Source organism: Lactuca saligna, chromosome 1 (genome assembly GCF_052625555.1).
Source record: "Lactuca saligna cultivar CGN05327 chromosome 1, ASM5262555v1, whole genome shotgun sequence".
Taxonomy (NCBI): Eukaryota; Viridiplantae; Streptophyta; class Magnoliopsida; order Asterales; family Asteraceae; genus Lactuca; species Lactuca saligna.
In genome coordinates, this window is record NC_136417.1 from 46,782,860 (window position 1) to 46,803,930 (window position 21,071).

Sequence of the window (21,071 nt, forward strand, 5' to 3'; positions counted from 1 at the left end):
CACATCGACTGGAGGGTTATATTGTAGCCTTAAGTGGCGTATGTGCTGTATGTGATATTTTGCGGAACTCACTAAGCATTTATGCTTACCGTGTTGTGTGAAATGCGTTTCAGGTACCAACGAGGATCGCGGGAAGGCGCCAGCTTGATTGTACACATTGTTGGAGTATTTTGATGTGATTCTAGGGAGATTATTTTGGAATATTATATTCTGATATGGATGTTTATGATTTGAGATACATTTTGATTTTATTATGAATGGCATATTTTAAAAAAAAAAAATTGTTTTGTAAAATACGGTGTTACATTAATAATAGGTTTACTCTTGATTAGTTCTTGAAACTTTTCAAGATCATTTAGACTCCTACTGACCTCTTGACATATAAGATTCTCCTGTCAAGAAACATTTCTTGACAAACAAATATTCAGTAGTTAGTGTGGATTCTTATCAAGACAAACACTACAGACAGCTGGTATTAGTTGGTCTTTGTCTTATCCAAGACATCACAATTTACCAATTTCAAACGTGCAAGAGTAAGAAAAACAATTTTCTACTTCACATTTGAAGAGTGTAACACCCTAAAATCTAGAACGGCGGAAACGTTCTGGGGCAGAGGACGTCATGTACAGTTTCACAACACAGTATAATAGTAAACAAGTAAACAAAATCATCCATTGTATTAAATATATAATTTTAATACAAGTGTGTTCTGTAGTATATAAGACACTAAAACATGAATCAAAATATAAGATGAGTCTTGAATGCGCTCCATCTTCTCAAAAGCTGGCATCGATACCTGTCTACTGATGACCTGAGAATACAAGTTATTTTGAAAGAGTTTATCAGCATTAAGCTGGTGAGTTCATAAGTATTTAGTGTCTATGTTTGTATCAAATGTTTGAACCATTGTTTGAAGTATGAGTTTGCAAAAGTTTGTAGTAAAAGTATGCGAATGGTTGTAAGTGTTTTTAAAAGTTTGTAACTCCTAGAAAATCCTATATTTTCTACTAAAAGTAGTCTTCTACCAAGGCACAACTGTTTTGTATGTTTGTTTCCTATAAAAGTGTGTAATTTTCCCAAGTGTAACTATCATTATCAAAATATAGTTTGTACATTAATGTTTAAGTGAAGTAATCACCAAATAAATGTAAAGGGTAAATTAATGTAGTACTGTAGTATTGTATTATAGGAACTACTGTTGTACTAGCTACCTTAAATCGGATTTATATCAAGGTATTATGTGATTAATTGTACCATACTATCGACTGGAAAACACGACAGGGTAAGTCGTCCAAAGGTATGACATTTGGCACCCGAAGACCAGCATAAGGTGTTTTACAAGGGCTTCCAACAAGAAAATAGTGTTCTAGACTTAATACTAAGCATTATGAAGGCTTAAAGTCATTTTGACACATTTCTTTAGGGTTTTCGGTTTAAATAGATGTACCAACCGAAAACCCCTTTTGTTCTTCGAAAAATGATGATTTCAAGGCTCTAAATTAAGTATCCTTACTAGATAACAAGTATAAGAGATAGATACTTACAATATGGAAGCAAAGAAGGGTGTTTTCGGCCCAAAACACTAGTATGTGTTCTTGGTGTAACTAAGAACACTTGAAGATCCACATAAATGGAAAGATTTCATGGATGAAATCATGTAAAAACACTTGAATATGGGAGGAATCAACTAGATAGGGTAAGAAACACTTACTTTTTAAAGATTTAGAAGGAAAAATCGGATGATACTTGAGAGGATTTCAGTTCTTGTTCTTGAAAGAGTGAAAAAGTGACAAATATGGCTAAGTGTCATATATATACTCCTGGGGGTTTTCGGTCCAAACACTAATTGGGCCGAAAACTCATAACTCTTGGAGTTTTTGCGAAAATGCTTTAACACACTTAAACTGACTCCAAAATGCTTTAACAGATAGCAGGAACAGTTCTGATTTTCTATTGACGTGAATGATTGTTCAGAGAAGAAATTTCGGGTTGTCACATCATCCCCCCGTTAGAAGGAATTTCGTCCCGAAATTAGAGTTTAAGCAAATAAGTAGTTACAAATAACTAAGCAAATAGATGAGGATATTTCAGTTTCATCTGACCCTCTCGCTCGCAAGTGAATTCAGGTCCTCGCTTGGCGTTCCAATGAATCTTCACTATCGGGATGCGGCTTTTCTTTGTCTGATTGACCTCACGGTCCATGATCTCTACAGGTTCTTCCACGAAGTTGAGACTCTCCTTGATTTCGATCTCGTCGAGTGGGATTACAAGAGTCTCGTCGGACAGACACTTTTTCAAGTTTGAGACGTGGAATGTAGAATGTACGTTACTAAGCTCGCGAGGTAGGTTGAGTTTGTAAGCTAGAGGGCCGATTCTAGCGAGAATCTCGAAAGACCCTATGTATCTTAGATTAAGCTTCCCACGTTTTCCGAAACGTATCAAGCCCTTCCAGGGCAAGACTTTCAAAAGAACGCGGTCTCCCACCTGGAATTCCAAAGGCTTCCTTCGTCTGTCTGCGTAGCTTTTCTGTCGGTCTCCAGAGGCTTTCAATCGTTCACGAATCTTAACGATCTTCTCCGTCGTTTCCCGAATGATTTCCGGACCTGTGAGAGTGGTGTCAAGAACTTGTCCTTTAGCTAACTGGGTGTCACCCACCTCAGCCCAACACAGAAGGGATCTGCGCTTCCGGCCATAAAGGGCTTCAAATGAAGCAACTTTGATGCTCGTGTGATAACTGTTATTGTAGGAAAATTCGACAAGGGGTAAGTGAATATCCCATGCTTTTCCAAAGTCGATCACACAGACTCTCAACATATCTTCCAGTATTTGAATAGTCTTCTCACTTTGTCCGTCTGTCTAAGGATAATATTAGTACATATAGAATTCAACTCTAAAGGATAATATTAGTATACATAACTCTCGCATCCTCATATAGCCTCCAACTCTAAAGGATAATATTAGTATATATAGAATTCAATAAATGATAATATTAGTATATACAGAATTCAATAAATGTCTACATTGGAGTTTATTTCTCAAAGGCTTTTTTGAAAAACAATCTTAAGCTAAAAATATATTTAAATTTTTAATAAACCAAAATAAATTCAAAGGGTCGTACATCACTTGATCTTCAATGCATGAGTTATATAAAAATATATTGATGAAAAAGGAGTCGTGGATGCCCATCACCCATTAAAAAAAAAAAAAAAAAAAAAAAAAAAAGTAGTTCTTTTTGTTTGGTGGACCCCAATTTTTTTTGAGTCAGCGTGATAGGTGGTGTCAGAAGAAGGACATATGGTCAGTGGAGCCCACTCTCTACCGACATTTTCTTTATTTTATTTCATTTTTTTTGGGCGTTGCCGCGTCACATGCGCGTTCGACAAATATAAAACGATTCAGTTGCAATTAAATAATTTTATTTTCGGTAATAAAATTGTGTTCAAGGTTGAAAATAGAACTAATTATTTGTAATGACACTCTAGTATCTATTAACTTTCCAATTATTTTTTTCTTCAGAAAACAGCAAATAAGTTCTAATTTATTTCTTTTCGGCAACATAATAAATATATTTTGTCATTTTCGTAAAAGTTGTAGCAAATTATTATTTCTATACTTTTGTCGAACTACAATATATATATATATATATATATATATATATATATATATATATATATATATATATATATATATAAATAAAAAATTGCTATATGACATTCGTTAACTTCCTATTTCAATTTCAATTTAAATTGTTTTATGGAGTAAAATATTTGTAAAAGAAGAAAATTATAATCTAAAAAACTTATATTAAAATAATGATTAAAAAATATTTTTATTCTAATAAAAAAATAGTTTTATTCTTATTTTGTCATGTCACATTATTAAAGGGTGTTTGAGATATCTTTTCAGAGGGAAAATAACTGACATTTTGAAAAATTCAGGAAAATCTAGCTTTTTGGAACTTTTTCAAAAATCATTTTGCCCTCGGAAAAGATACTCCAAACACCCTCTAAGTCTTATAATTAATGACATGTAACTTGTTAATCTATTAACTCTTCATCTCAAATTTTAAAATTTAAAATCTATTTATATTAAATTAATAAAATAAAAATAAAAATTAAATAAAGTTAATACATATTATAAAACGATATAATTTCACTTATTGATTTAAATCAACGCTTATAATTTTATATAAAATAAAAATATGTCTTAATTAATAAGTATTTAAAATAATTGATTAATAATTTTAAATTTTACTATAAAATTTGATTAATTTCTATAATCCGTGATTTTTACGGATTATAAATTAATTATATTATAAAAGTAAAAATTGGTTTTAAGTTTTGCTATAAATATCATTTTTTCACATTTACCCTCCTAATGTGATAAAATCAAATCATTGACATTTGATTTGATGTCATGTTTTTTTTTTTTTTTTTTTACACACATTCTCTCTCTCTCACACACACATATATATATATATATATATATATATATATATATATATATATATATATATATATATATATATATATATATATATATATATATATAATGATTTTAAGAAAAATAATTTTTTTCTTTCTTTTTTTTGACACACTTCGAACTTGAAACATTTTTTTGACACACTTCCAACTAACATTAGTAACTTTTAAGCTATATACATCTAAAATCTTTTTTATTTTTAAGAAAGATAAAAATTCTAAAACCTTTTTTCTTTTTTGATATACTTCGAACTTACATTGGATTTCTTTTCCTTTTCCTTATCTACTATATTTACCACAAATTTTTTGATTGTCATCTTTTAAATTCAAAAGATTCCCATATTGAGAAAGAAGATGTAATTATAGTACACCTTATAATAAAAATATTAATATTCGTTTATTATTATTATTATTATTATTATTATTATTATTATTATATCATAGTGGATAAGGAAAAGGAAAAAAAATCTAATGTAAGTTGGAAGTATGTCAAAAAAGAAAAAAGGTTTTAGAATTTTTATTTTTCTTAAAAATAATTTTTTTTAGATGAATATAGCTTAAAAGTGGCTAATGTTAGTTGGAAGTGTGTCAAAAAAAAAGGTTTCAAGTTCGAAGTGTGTCAAATAAATTATTTTTCTTAAAATCGTTATACACACACATATATATATATATATATATATATATATATATATATATATATATATATATATATATATATATTTGTGTGTGTGTCAAAAAAAGATAAAAAAACATGATGTTAAATCAAATGTCAATAATTTGATTTGATTTACATTAGAAGGTAAATGTGGAAAAGATGATACAACCAATTCTTACTTTTATAATATAACTAATTTATAATCCGTAAAAATCACAAATTATAATTATTATTATTGTTATTGATTTGATATATCATTATCTTTACTAATAAAGAAGCTGATTTAACATAACTTTAAGTTTTACATTATATAAACGAACGATTCGTTTGATTCATTCAATTAAAAAATTGTCGATCATTCCTTCCGTCCTAATGGCAAGTTTTCACACAAACATGGTATGTATTTTTGATAGATAATTTTAGTTTAATCGTAAGTTGTTATATGCTATTTATTTAGTGGAATTCTTTTAAATTGGTCATATATATATATATATATATATATATATATATATATATATATATATATATATATATATATATATATATATATATATATATATATATATATATTGGTAAGACTACAATAAAGTTTCTATATATTGGTCTCATAATTAATTTAGCTATAATATATTTTTTTTATCCAATTAAGTCCCAAATACCGGTAATCGTATTCAATTTAACCCTGTGACCCGGTCAATAGGTCATACGACTTTCAAAAATTATATTTTCAGCCCAGATTTCAAAATTTATTACAAGTTTGGTCCAAATTTTACATTTTTGGCATAAAATTTAATTTTTTTTACAAATTTGGTCCAAAATTTACACTTTTTGCCCAAATTTTAGAATTTTACTATGAATTCATCCTAACTTTAGTCTTTTTTACAACTTTTTTTCTCAAAAGTTTGTTTCTAATATGTTTTTTCTTTAAAACTCATATTTATAAAAAAACATATTTTCACATAAAAATCTTATTTTTTATATATAAAAAAAATTTTTAAAAACTTTTTTGTATATGAAATATCTAATTATAAAAATAGGTTTGGATTATTTTTCTGATTTCTCTTAAAAAATCAATTAAGAAATTAAAAAAAAAAACTTATATTATTAAATTATAGTTTGTCAAAAACTAGTTACACTAGTTACCCTAAATTATACTATTAATATAGATATTTTAATATGTGTTCTATTTAGTGTGTATTTTTTTTCTATGAGATTTTAATATAGTTGTTTATATGTATTTTTCAATCTGTTGCATCTTCATAAATTAAATCATACATTCGATCACATATATATGACAAAAGGTATGTAAAGTTGTTCTAATCTTATATATGACAATCCATATTGATTTCAGTAGGAGTTGCAACCATCAACGTTTGTAATACTTTTTACATTTGTTAAATATCATTTTCTGTCAAAAAACCCCTTATCGACAAATGATAATTGCTCCGTTCTAGATAGTTATTTTTTGTTATTACAACAAAAAAAATTGACACATGAATCCGATTTTACAAAGAAGTTTAAATAAAGAAATCCAAAGTGATGATGAACTATATGTATGAACATGTATTCAGCGAGAAACAAAAAATATGAAGTTTTAAATATGTAGCATCTTCTATTATTTAAACTTCTCCTACAAATGTGATTAAAAACAAATAAATAATATTAAAATGAGTGTAACTAGTTTTTGATAAACTATAATTTAATAGTATAATTTAGGATTACTTTTAATTTCTTAATTGATTTTTTAAGAGAAATCACACAAATAATCAAAACCTATTTTTATAATTAGATATTTCATATACAAAAAAGTTTTTTAAAAAAGTTTTATATAGAAAAAATAAGATTTTTATGTGAAAAAAATGTTTTTTTGTATAAATATGAGTTTTAAAGAAAAAAACATATTAGAAAAAAAAAAACTTTTGAGAAAAAAAAGTTGTAAAGAAAACTAAAGTTAGGATGAATTCATAATAAAAATCCTAAATTTTGGGCAAAAGGGGTAAATTTTGGATCAAATTTGTAAAAAAAAATAAAATCTGGGCCAAAAGTGTAAATTTTGGACCAAATTTGTAATAAGTTTTGAAATTTGGGCCGAAAATGTGATTTTTGAAAGTTGGATGACCTATTGACCGGGTCAAATGGTTAAATTGAATACGATTATCGGTATTTGGGACTTAATTGAATAAAAAAAATATAAGGGCTAAATCGATTATGAGGCCAATATGTAGGGACTTTATTAGTAGTTGTGAAAACTTAACGGAGTGGGTGCAAGAAACGAAACGGTCAATTGGATACGTGGTTGTTATTAAAATAACAAAGACAAAAGGATATGGATATGGATATATTTCAAAAATTATATTGATGTGTGATCGGGGTGATGTATCAGAACATTCGGCTGCATGGGAAACATTGTATAGTGCTCGACTAAATGTTTTCAATCCGTATAATGCACCACACAATACGCAATTGTAATACCGTACTAATTAATATCTGTAATTAATAGGGACAAACTTTTGCTTTTGTTATGATTTATATTGTCGTTCGAATTTATAATGTCTGATTTATAAAATGTTGTTTGAAGTTTATAATAAGAATAACATTAATAATATTAATATTAAAATATAAAAAGTATTTAAAAATTGATTTTATATAGCCGTTTGAATTTACAATGTCGTCCGAATTTTAAAATTTTATGTGAAATGTATAATAATAGTAATAGTAATAATAATAATATTAATAATAGTAATAATAATTAAAAAATAATTATATATATATATATATATAGTCCAAATTTTAAAATTTAATGCGAAATTTATAATAATAATAATAATAATAATAATAACAACATAAATTAAAAAAGAATTAAAAACAACTAAAAAACAAAATAAGGAAAAAACAATAAAAAGACAAAAAAATCAAACCAGAGGGGTGAGATTGGAAAAGAATGAGAGGTACTTATAGAAAAACTTTTGGTTATATCTAAAATAAAATTATTTTTGATGATCAAAATATTTTTTATAGAATAGAAAATAATTTATTTACAAAAACGGAAGTGATTCGTATACAACAGTTTTTTACCATACACAATAATTCATGCATTATATAGTTGTATAAGATAACATTTTAAAGCATCATTTGTTATGAATAGAAAAAAATTATTGTATACGGATCAATTTACTTAAAAAAAAAAAGATAAAAGTGAACCTAAAATCAACTAAAAATCATCGGTTTTCTAAAAAAAAGATTAAAGGCATATAAATGACATAAATAATCTTTTTGCTTTGAATAAAAAATGACCCAATTAAAAACCAATGGATTTGTCGGTTTATCAAGTAATTTGCCGTTAAAAAAAAAAAAAAAAGTAATTGAAAACGGATAATGCTAAAATTAATGAAATCAGATATTTTTCAAATCCACCCCTCTCTACCTTACACTTGTAGTGTTCGTATTTCCCTATAAAAACCCCATCCCGTGGGATCAATATCTCAAACCATCTTCTTACACAAATCAAGTTAAATCAACACCAGTGAAAAGCGATCAGAATGGCCGGAATCATGGACAAGATCGGAGAAGCACTCCACATCGGAGGCGATAAGAAGGACGAGAACAAGAAGCACGAAGGTGAATATTCGTCTGACCACAAGAAGTCGGAAGGCGACTATAACCACAAGCCGGAGAAAAAGGAAGGGATCGTTGATAAGATCAAGGACAAGATCACCGGAGATGGCGGAAGCAAGGCAGACAGCGGCGAAGGTCATGAGAAGAAAAAGAAGAAGGACAAGAAGAAGAAGAAGGAAGGCGACCACCACGACGGCGGCAGCAGCAGCAGCAGCAGCGACAGCGATTAGATCACTATGATCGCTCATCCTCTTCGATCTCGAATCGGTATGCATATATATTCAGATCTTTTAATTTTCCCTTACACATATTCACTTCTCAGACACATAATCTTATTTACACGAACTATCTGCATATTTCAAATCATTTTCAAAATCCATCTTTTGTTTCTGTACAAAATTTGTGCAATAAGCATTAAAGTACGATCTACTAACATTTGTCATAGTCTCATAGATCACTGGATAATTTTTCAAAACTTTTGAAGGTCGATTAAGCCTCATCGTTCATTTTAACATATTTCAACGGTTTATTTTCTCATTTTTTCAGATCCGTTCATTATTTGGCAACAGATCTGTAAATATGATGCTTGGAATTTTTTTATATCTGTACATGATTCATGAGATGGAGATTATAACTAATTAAATCGTTTTTTGTGTGATGTGTTTTTGCAGAGGAGGATGGAGTCATGTAGAAAGTGCTTTTTCTAGTGTGCTTTTTCGTTGTTGAAATAAAATGTAATAAAAATATTAGAATTAGAAAAAAAAAAAAAAATTCAGTCTTTGGATTGTTGCTTCATCTATGATCTATGGGTGTAATTGCTACTAAAAGGTGTAATGAAGTTTTAACAGTTATGCGTTTACTTTATACATCTATAATTGCCTCTGGAGTTTTGACTTTATATGAATATATTTATATTTTTAGAAAAGATAATTTAATCTAAAGATATGTTGGTAATATAAAAACAGTTTTGGTTGGTTTCAAAAGTTAAAATAAATCAATCAAATTTGTTTCTTATTAATAAATATAAGCTTAACTACTTTAAAATTAATAAATAAAGAATTTTTTTTTTTTATAATAATAAACTTCAACTAAATAATTTATTTGGTAAATCTAAACCTAAATAATATAAAATAATTATTTATGATCTAAAATTTTCTAATATAAAAAGAACTAGACCAATATAATCTTGAAATATATAACTATAAACAAAAATATATTGTACTTTCTAAAATTTATATTTAGAGATGAGATTGTTTGATATGTTTTTTATTTAGTTTGATAATATTGAGTTTAAGCTATGGTACACCAAGGTGGGTCTTAGGACCCATCTAATCATCTTAATTATAGGTTTAATTATATTGCAAAATTTTATGAGAGTTATCTTAAAATTTATGAATGAACTACCTAATAATTTTTTTGCAAAACAAAAATAAAATAATTCATAAATCAACTTAAATTTATTCAAAAAAAAATAGTCCAATCCATTAAAATTAAAATTGAACAAAAATAATAAAAATAAACAAAAGCCTAAAAGTGAATCTTGTGACCTACACTTTTGGCTTTTGCACTCCATCAAATCTAACGCACAAATACATACCACACGTTCTTTCAACAGAACGAACAACTATGAAATTTTAACATGTGAAAAGGATGTGTTAGAAAGTTTAAATTAAGATATGATTATCAATATATTTCAAGATATTGGTCCTCGTTGTATACAATTCTAAAAATGTTGATATTTTGACCCGACCTGCTACTAATATATTTTAATTTTTTTATATGTTTTGGTGTTATTTAAATAAGGAACCATGTGGTTTTGGGTTTTAGTCAGGAAATTTTGTGATCATGTAATCATCATCAACAATAATATTTGTAACTCTAGCTTGGTATCATGCACAATGTTCATTCTATGACAACAAACTTAGTCAAGATCTACAATTGAAGTTCAAAACTATATGCAAAGTATTTCAAATAGTTAATAATAAGTTGAAAACCCTAAAAATCTCAGTTCAAGCTCTGTATGAACTAGGATTTTTTTATTGGGCCTAACGGACCAATAAGCATTCAATTCGACTATTTTGGGCTTAGACCACTTAAATAAGCTTTAAATGGACCCACATTTACAAAACTTAATATTTTGGGCCATGTGGACCTAAAATGGTTTAGTTTATCCCCAACGGGCCTTATTGGGCCGCAACAACTCCAATCATCCTAAAGGAGCCATAAAACTACCTAATGGACTTTCATTGGGCCGTGAACTTTCCTAAAGGTCCAATGGATCGAGAACCTTTAATATGAGCCTTATAATCTTGAGCCAAATTAAGAAAAGGCCCAAACCTATATGTATATATAAAAACAGTATTTTATATATTCAAACAAAGCCCATTTCCTTCTTTTACAATAAATATTACACTCTTGAGAAAACAGTGCATTTTCATACCACATGCTGAATAGATAAAATTAAAATTTGAATCAAAAAATGTTTCTCATAATAGAATAGAAGGCAATGTAGATTATTGACTTAACAAATTTCCATTCATCAATTCACAACCGTTTTAGTGATCAGGGTTTAGGTCCAAGCTCTTTAGGGTTTGGGTATTTTTTTTTATATATATTCCCCTATAATTGTCTTTTAGTATAAAAACAATCAAATATTATTTAAAATGATATCAGAGATCTAGGTTAAAACCCTACTTATGAACACAACCTATAGTCGTCGCCCTCCACCTCTAACGATCTTTTCTAATAGTCGTCGGATGTGCCTTCATTATGTTCTATTTTTTTCTTTCTTTTCTTTTCCGCCTAAATAATATAACAACCGCTGACACCAAAATAGAATTCTTTCATCGGCTTCTTCTATTGTCTCGTCTATTTCTTCCTCCTCCTCAGATGACCTTTACCTATGAGCTTTTTGCCTCCTCATCGGCTGGCCATTTCTTCATATCTTTTTTCTGATGTTGTTGCTGCCTCTCTCTGATGACACCTTCTCTGCAGGGCATCTGTAGTTCTCTCTTTCTCTATCAACATTGCAATCAACATTACAGTCGTCGATCTCACTGGAACTAGCTCATTCTGCCGCAACTCGAGCCTTTTTTCTTTCTCACTACCTTTCTCCGGACTCCTCTACCGTTAGTTGCATGATTTTCTTCTACACCAAAACCACCTCCGACTGCCGCCTTTTCTCTCTTCTTCTCCGACGAGCAGTCGATGTTAGTTGCCATCATCAGAGCTCTACCACCGCAATTGCCTCTATCTTCGTCTAGTGTTTATGTGTTTTTCCCTTTAATCGTCTCGTCTCCTCTTGATCAAACAATGAGAATGTTAGTGCTTATGGTTTAGGCCAAAGCGCTTTAGGGTTTAGCCATTAGGGTTTAGGTATTATCTATATTTAGTCCTGTATAATTGTGTTTTGAATATAAAAACAATCTATTATTTTACAACAACGTCACACAAGTCATTGTTTCTCTCGTTCGTTGTTTTATACTTGGTGTATGTTAGGATTCTTGCAAGACCCAAGTGTTAGGATTTGAACCATGCAAAATAATCTACTTTAAACTCAAGTAAAATATGAACCATAAACATATGTATCATTATGAAGTGTTTGCAAGACCTAAGATTTCTTTTAGTTACATAAAACTATTTTTCGCGGGGGTAGTAGGATGTAGTTGCAGGTGGGGATGGGGATGGGTATGTATAAGTTAATATTTAGAAAACTTTTGAAGTTGAAAAAACATGCAAAACAATAATTATTAGTTTTCTAAGGTTTTTGTAATTCTGGAAAACAACAGAATTCTTGTTTCGTTTGAAAACTTTTCAATTTTCATAGATTTTTTTCCCGAAAAACAAGTTATTTTTACATCACTAAAGATGTTCTGATGAAAACTTTCTAGAATATAAATACCATACACGAAAAACCATATTTCACTCAAATATCTAAACCATACACCAGATAGTATTATATTTTCCCAATATAATTGAATATACAACATTTACATGATTTATACTTCACATCCTTCCGCCATTAAAATCACACAATTTAAAAACTTCACCCTTATCGGTCCCTTGACTCCCTTTGCTGGATATATATGATTTTTAAGATATAAACTATGAGATAATGAGAAAAAAACATTTTAAACTCCATACTCACATTAAGAACTGGAGCTTTGTAACATCTGCCACGAACATCTAGTAGGAATACTTATTCAAAAGAGTCGGTTTATAGATTTGAAACTGAAGCATGTAAGTTTTGAAAATACATGCCTTATACTAGAGTTCGGTTTATTTACAGAAAAAACGAATGTTTTAATTTGTACAAAACAGATTAACGCATACCATAAAAATAAATACTTATTTTTTATATGAAAGATCCAAAATCAAAAATTTTCCATGATTTAATCCTAAAATTAAAAAATTTCTATGTTTTTGGTCCTTAATAGAAACGACGGTTTTACTCTTTTAATTTATTTATTATATTATTTTAACCGTTTTTTTTAATATTTTAATAATTACAATATATATATATATATATATATATATATATATATATATATATATATATATATATATATATATATATTGATGTAAATTTATGACACGACACGACAAAAATACACGACACGAAACGAAATCGGGACGAAATCATAATTCGAATTCGTTTTCGTGTCATGTTCGTATCAAGTTTAAAAAACACGATGTCGTGTCGTGTCATGTTCGTGTTTGCAAATCCACACGAAATTGACACGATTGAGCATGTATTTGTCGTGTTTTCGTGTTTGTCGTTTTTATCGTGTTATATATGATTAAATATGAATTAAATAAAATAATAGTTATGTAATATTATCTTTGTCGTGTCGTGTCGTGTTGTCGTTTTTTAATTGGTTCGTTTTCGTGTTAGTGAAAAAAACACGACATCGTGTCGTGTCGTGTCGTGTTCGTGTTACAAAAAACCTTGTCGTGTCGTGTCGTGTCAGACAAAAACACGACACGACGGCCCGAGATAAGGTTTTCAATAATATCGCTTATTTTCGTCCTCAACAAGGTTTGAATTTTAGATTGATGTGTTTTGTTTCATTTCTTTGTGTGTAATGCGAGAAATTCAAAGGAAAAAAATTGGTTTAGTTAGTTTTAAATGTGGAGGGTCCTTCTAGATGAAATGTATGCCAGTTAGATATTTTGTTTCCTCAAATGCGATTATTACTACAGTAGTGTCCAAAAGTTATAGTTGTTGAAATATGCACAAAACTGAAACATGATATTCGTTTATATTGAATTTGTTATTATTGCCAAAACGTTATATGATCTGGTCACTTAACATCTTATTATAATTTTGGACCAGTTTTCTCAAGTTTATCTCTCTCACTGATTTACTGATGACGTAGAAACAGTAAATTTTTTTTCATGTTGCTTATGTTGATTTTCCTATGTTGTCCTGATATAACATGTACTTTTGTTTGTGGTTATTGTTTTTTTTTTTTTTTTTAATTTTTTTTAATTTTTATTTTTTATATGTTACTTTCATCATTGAAGGGGTGGGGCTTGCCTATTTATACGAGAAGTTGTTCACCATGACAAAAACTTTAGTTATTGCTGTAGAATGTAGATAAGAAACAATATAGGAGAAGAAAGAGCTATTATAAATAGGAAAAGTATGAGTGGTAAGTGTGATGATATAACATATAAGTTAGATATGATTTATGATGCTTTTGGATATAAGAAATGATACAAATAAGAAGCCATTTAAAAATGGAGAAAATGAAAATAAACAACATTTGCAATACGAATGTCCCATTTAACAACAAAAAATAAAGATTACATGATACCATGGGAGTAAATTCAACCATTTCAGATAAAATCATAACCGAAAAAAGATAAAAAATAACAGGAGAATAGCTACAAGTTTAGGCCCACCAGTTGAAATATCAAATCACTTACCAATGTAGGCTATTGAAAATGCATGTTTGTTACTAAATTTGATTATGATATTATTCTTTTTTGGCTTTCAACAGCACATGGTATTTTAATCAGACACTTTACCAGTTTAGCAAACATTATGCATATCATTATTATGTCGTTAACAAATGTGTTTGATTATTACAAAATAAATTAATGTATGCCTCACCTGGAACTGTTTATCGTCATTTAATATTTTATTTGATCTATTAGTTATTCTTATTGCATAATATTACATTCCATTATTATTTTTAATTGTGAATATACGGTTGATATGCCTACAAAGATACTTAATTATGAATTATGTTGATGAACGCAAAAAAAAAAAAAAAAAAAAAAAATCATGTGATATTTTTCATTAATATACTAAAAATGGAAAACACTCACTCTTTATATTATTATTGGCATTGTACATTACTTTTTACGAGGAATAACAAGGACCTTACCCAAAAATAACAATGTACTTACAATTGTATACCAATCATAGTAATGTACTTGTGATTATACGAATATACTTTCCCTTTTCATTTCTAATTCAAGCATTTTACGTTGAAAATCCATCTAGCTAATATACACACACACACACACACACATATATATATATATATATATATATATATATATATATATATATATATATATATATATATAACGGTGAAAAAAACACCCAAATTACTTTTAGTGGGTCGTGCTTAGCACGAGCCTCAAAAAATTTCTAGTATATATATATATATATATATATATATATATATATATATATATATATATATATATATATATACATCCCACCGGCCACCCCTACCCCTCTATCTTTTTTTTTGAAACGGTAAATCTAACCTACTCTTAAACTACACCTTAAATCCACCTATGTCCACGACGGGACTTGAACCCTCAACCTCAAGGAAGGAGGGCAACACCGGATACCGCTGGGCTACAAGCCCTTTGGTCCTACCCCTCTATCTGATCGACTTCTCTCCCAAATACTCTTCTATTCACTCGATCTACATAACTATACTCCGTCATCTTTGTAACGAAATGACTCAGGTGTTGGAAACATATGTTGTAGTGCCATCCGGCGTCGGAAAGTCGAGATCGTTGCTAAATAAGATTGCATTGAAGATGTTGCGTGGTTCAGAGCTTAAGGTCCTATCCATGGAGGGTACAGAGGTTGTTGATGGAAGCGTCTCTCATCTCGTTTGGTGACATTCTGTCTTGAGTGCATGATTTAGGGTTTTCTTTCACCTCATGATCTGCAAAAATGGAGGATTATTAGTTTTGACTTTTGATCCATGGATTATCTTGATTACAAACTCATCTATAACATTCTGTTGACTCCTTTTCATTTTCTTTTCAAGCTTTCTACTTCCCAAAAAAACACAGAAAAACATCCGAGAATCGAGATTATGTACTGTTTATCTCAAAATTTACCCTGATAAAGATGATTTTGTATATTCCATACAGAAAAATTGTTAATTAGTGAGGTTACTTTTAATTAGCTTTATGTTCATCAGGTATGTTTGTGCTCTGATTGTTATGAAATTTGTTTGATTTCAGACATGATTATTCTCATTTCTATGCAAAAATCTCTTAGTTTTCATGTCTGTGAGTTAGAGTTCTTCATTTGGACATGTAAATGATTCATGTTTAGCTATTAATTTGACGATCTTAAGGAAAGCTAAGCTTTTTGGGAGCAAGAAAACTTTTGTGGTATATTACTATCCAGATTTTTATTTAATTCGTCAGATATGTTGATTACAAACTCATGTATATGTTTGAATGTATGGCATCAATCGTCATTTACAACAGATGTTTTAATTTCATATATTTGGGGAGAGAGAGAGAGAGAGAGAGAGAGAGAGAGGTGGGATGGCCTGAACAACATGAATTCAAGGGTGGCGGAGGGAGGAGTGTCTTGGTGGTGGTGAAATTGGGGTTTATTTTAGGATATATGAGAGAGAGGACAAAATTGACGTGGTTTTGGTTTATACCTCACCTGAAACGATCAATATGTTTAACTAACATAAAAAGAAAAAGAAATTACTCTCTCTCTCTCTCTCTCGGATTAAGAAAGAGAGAAAGAGGGGGGGGGGGGGGGGGAGGGGGTTATCTAAATTTGTAGTTTTATCTTTTTTTATATACTTATTAAAATTGACAAAATCAGATTTTTTTTTTAATTTTAAATAATAGTAAATCCCAACACTTAATATATGTGAATAATTGTACCGGAGTGATTTAGGACTTCTTTTTTCAACTCAAAAAGTGTAAAAATTGCCTCATTCGTTACTTTGGTTACTCCCCCATTTTGATATGAGATTTTCTAATATGTGCTCTAAGGGCACATATAATAAGTATTAATTAATCACAATTATTACTATAATTAAATGTTAAACACATTAATTATAAGAAATATTACCATAATTAAATATAAAATTGATTAATAATCTTTATAATTAATGTATTTCACATTTAATTATGATAATAATTGTGATTAATTAATACTTCTTTACCCTTAGGATACATATTAAAAAAATCATTTTTATATTATACTTTGTTCCAAATATGTAAATGGATATCTCCTATTATAATAAAAAACTTTTTTTTACTTCCACGTGTCATCTTCTAAACAATACTTACATTTTTTTCTCACCTAGTGATATCCAAGTATTTTTACCAAATTGCTCATTGATTCTTTTGGATGCATAGATTAATCTTGACATCCTGTTATTCTCCCCTAATCTCATATACTGCTTCCTAATTTGTAAACCGGATTAAAAAATTGAAATTCGAAAAATGGTAGATATGACAATTCTTCATCTTCTTAAATCTCGTCAAAACCCTAGACTTAGAAGCCGCCTTCTTCATTTGAACCGACGAATTCCACTGCGACGATCTAATAACCAAAAATTAAGCTTGCCTTCTACTGTACCCGATATGATATTTGATTTTTATTCTATTTCTCCTTCTGAAAACTATGTCTATATCTTCTGTGAAATGTTTTCACATGTAGCAAAAAACTAACCACATCGCTGAGTTGTAAAATGTAGCAAAAAACCCACCGAACATCCACCACCATCACAACTTGACCCTTTCACATCCTCACCACCAAACAATTAGCATAATCATCTCACTTTCAGCCAGCAATCATCAAAACATGTATGTAAGGTTAGTGTTGTTTTTTAAAAAAGTATTTATTGTTTTAGTTATTGGTTTCTGTTTATTGATTTAGGTTGAAATGGTTGTTCATATGGGTTCTGTCGTTCTACATCTTCTCTTAGGACTTGGTAGTGGTATTCGTTTTAGTTTTGTTTGTCAGAAGGTTTAAATTATTTTGTTTTTTTTCTTTGTTACAAATTCAAGATATGAATTTCTCCTTCTTGATGGTGTTTTCAAGTAATTTCAACCATAGATCTGTCAGTTTTAAAGATACGGGTGATAGACATAATATACTTGCGATGTCAAAGCATAAACATTATCTCTTGAATGATAAAATGTAGAATGATCCATGCACAAATGTTAGAAGAGGGTTGAATTTTCCAAAAGATGGTAATGTTGAATGTGATGAGTTAACCTTCTTCAAGTAATATATTCACTGGAAATGAAATTGTTGGGATATATATATATATATATATATATATATATATATATATATATATATATATATATATATATAGGCGTAGATAATGTCTATGATTACAATTATTAAAACCACTTTTCATTTGACTTGCATATAATGTCTAGAATGTTGATAAAATTTTTACTTTGATAGGATAAAAGAATAAGCTTATGATAAAATATTGCTTCTAATTTTTGTAGGCTAAATTGTTAATTTATGTTGGAATTCGGATGATATATGTCTTGTCTGCAGTTACAAATATAGAGTTTGGTAGTTTAATTCCCATCACCTTAGTTGATAAGATTTGGTTAACTTGAATAGGTGATCAGACATGTGGAGTTTTGACAAAGCTTCAGCCAACGGAGAAAGGATTTAATGCATTGGATGCAAGCAACGATAGGCTTCTGAACCTAATTTGATAAATTGTTGTCTTAGTCCTTTTTTTTGGTAACTGAGAAAAATGTTTTTAAAGGAAAAACTATAGAGATTAGCAATGTACTTAATCAATATTGGCAATGCACTTTATCTTTTACCTATATAACACACTGACATTTTGTTAATCTTTACCTCTAATAGCAATGTAGCGTCATCGTGGGTAAAACCATTGAATTACACTCTTAATAAGGATAAGAAAATAAAAAGTATAATTTCTATGTCTGTAAAAACACTAAAGTACATTGATATTTCTTGTAATCTATCCATTTTTAAACGGTAAAAAAAGCATAATACTTTAACTACTACATAAAATAGCTAAGTGATTGAATCAATAAAATTGTAAACATTGACATACTCATTTCAAGAGTTCAATTTTGGTCTATGAAACCTCAATTAAGAACCAAAATTGATATGAAACGTTGAAATGAGAACCAAATTATTAAATCAAATTTCTGTTTTAAGAGTATTATGTTTCAGTTACAACATTAAAACATTGTAATTTTTATGTCTTTTACGATTCATAAGTTAACTTTGACTATATGATAATATTATATTTTAGTTATAAAATTAATTTTAAAAATCCAAGCTTTTAGGATATTTTGTTTTTCCATTCTAAGACATCCTGTAACAAAAATCTAAACGTTCTTGCTTTTACTAATTTATGTAAGAGGTATGAACTATGATTATGAATGAATTGATTTTTATTACTTATGGTTTTCTAAAAAGTTGTATATTTTTATGGAAGTATGTCAACGTCAATATATATATATATATATATATATATATATATTAAAGAGATGAAAGTTAGGAATAATAATTTTCTAAGTGTTTAGCAATGTTGATCCCTAAGGTTATGTAAGTTTGCTCATTTTTTTTTGTCAAATTTTTTGGTCACTTTTGATAAACTACTTACAATATTAACCCTTCACCTTTATGCTTTTGTTCACAAACAATTCTTTCACTTTCGTTTGAATTTTTCATAACCTTCACCTTTTATTACATATTATTAGTATTTAGTCTTTTGTCACAAATGGTCACTCATTATTATTATTGTTAGACTAAATTACACGATTGGTCCCTGTGGTTTACCAGATTTAACACATTGAGGACAACGATGGAAACCAAAATCACTCTTTTACTCCTAATCCGATTTTTTTATTAATTTATATTTATCCTTTTGGTTTTAAATTAATGTTTTATTTATTAGAAAATACTCACCCAATACCATAAAGCCTCCCACCAGCTGCCATCACCACTACCACCACCATCGCCAAAATTACATAAATGGTCCATATGGTTACCCGTCGTCACAAATTCAGTCCCTACTACCTTAAAAGACCAAATTACCCTTACATTAACGAACAAAAAACAACAATCTATATTTTCTGGATTGGTTTTCCCGCCGCTGTCATACATGGCAATAAAGTTCAATTTGTGAGACCATTTTTTTATTTTCTTCATTTATTGCAATAAATAATGATTTAGATTTCTTTACTTATGTAATTAGATGAAATTGTTTATCTTTATTTACTAGATTATTTCAATACAATTCAACATTCTACTTTACTTTACAGAATAATATATTCCGATCCCGGTAACGCCAAAGAATCTTTTCTAGTTAATGATTATTATTCTTATGTTTTGTAAACAGTAAATTCTAAAGTTGTAAATATATAACCATATATCTAACAAATATAGGCCACTAGTTTCGCCTCTTTTGCCAAATATAAATTACGGATATTATAATTCCAAATCCACAAAACTCAGGGATAGGGACCCACTACTTTGCACGAGTTTACAAATTCAGTCCTTTCATTGGAATTATCTTTTTTAACATTTTGGATTACAATCGAAACAACGAAACATCACATATCAGACAGGTGTCTCACATCTCTATAACAAAAATTATGATATCATACCCCAAGTTTTAACCTATTTTTTGACCCAACCTTTGTCACTTAGGTTGGCTTTCAATTCCAGAAATCTTCAAAATCACCCATCACTTTCATTGCAAGAACTCGAACATATAATAATACCCAAGAAGATACAGATTAAATATTCGACTCAACAAATAGGGAGCACTTGTAATAGGAGGTATTATTTATATTTTTACTATTTCAATTAGCTTTAAAAAATGTTATTAGGTGATTTTCTTTTGTTATTGTTCTTCAAACGTTTTTCCCCACTACTTATTGGTCTATCTGGATTGGGTTAATGTCATCAAATAAATAATACACATTTTTAAAAAAAAATTGTATTCAGTAGGTTACTATTTTTTGTCTATTTTGTTCTCATCACACTATAAATGTAGATTTGAACTCGA

At 28.9% G+C, this 21,071-nt stretch overlaps 1 protein-coding gene and 1 long non-coding RNA gene across 2 annotated transcripts; one reads left to right on the forward strand and one right to left on the reverse strand.

Annotated features, from left to right (window-relative positions):
- Positions 1-658: 658 nt before the first annotated feature.
- LOC144997828 (uncharacterized) lies at positions 659-2,924 on the reverse strand. Its single transcript, XR_013659957.1, has 2 exons — positions 2,103-2,924; positions 659-811 (listed from the first exon to the last, which is right to left on the reverse strand). It is a non-coding gene; the product is annotated as an uncharacterized LOC144997828 (long non-coding RNA).
- A 5,676-nt stretch (positions 2,925-8,600) lies between these two features.
- LOC145035340 (dehydrin family protein) lies at positions 8,601-9,617 on the forward strand. The gene is made up of 2 exons (XM_078983897.1): positions 8,601-9,018; positions 9,423-9,617. Exon 1 carries the CDS (start codon positions 8,676-8,678, stop codon positions 8,979-8,981), a length of 306 nt encoding a protein of 101 aa, XP_078840023.1. The 5' UTR covers positions 8,601-8,675; the 3' UTR covers positions 8,982-9,018; positions 9,423-9,617.
- Positions 9,618-21,071: the final 11,454 nt, after the last annotated feature.

Excerpts from the sequence above, each read along its gene's own strand:
- LOC145035340 (XM_078983897.1), top strand. The coding sequence starts at position 8,676 with ATGGCCGGAATCATGGACAAGATCGGAGAAGCACTCCACATCGGAGGC.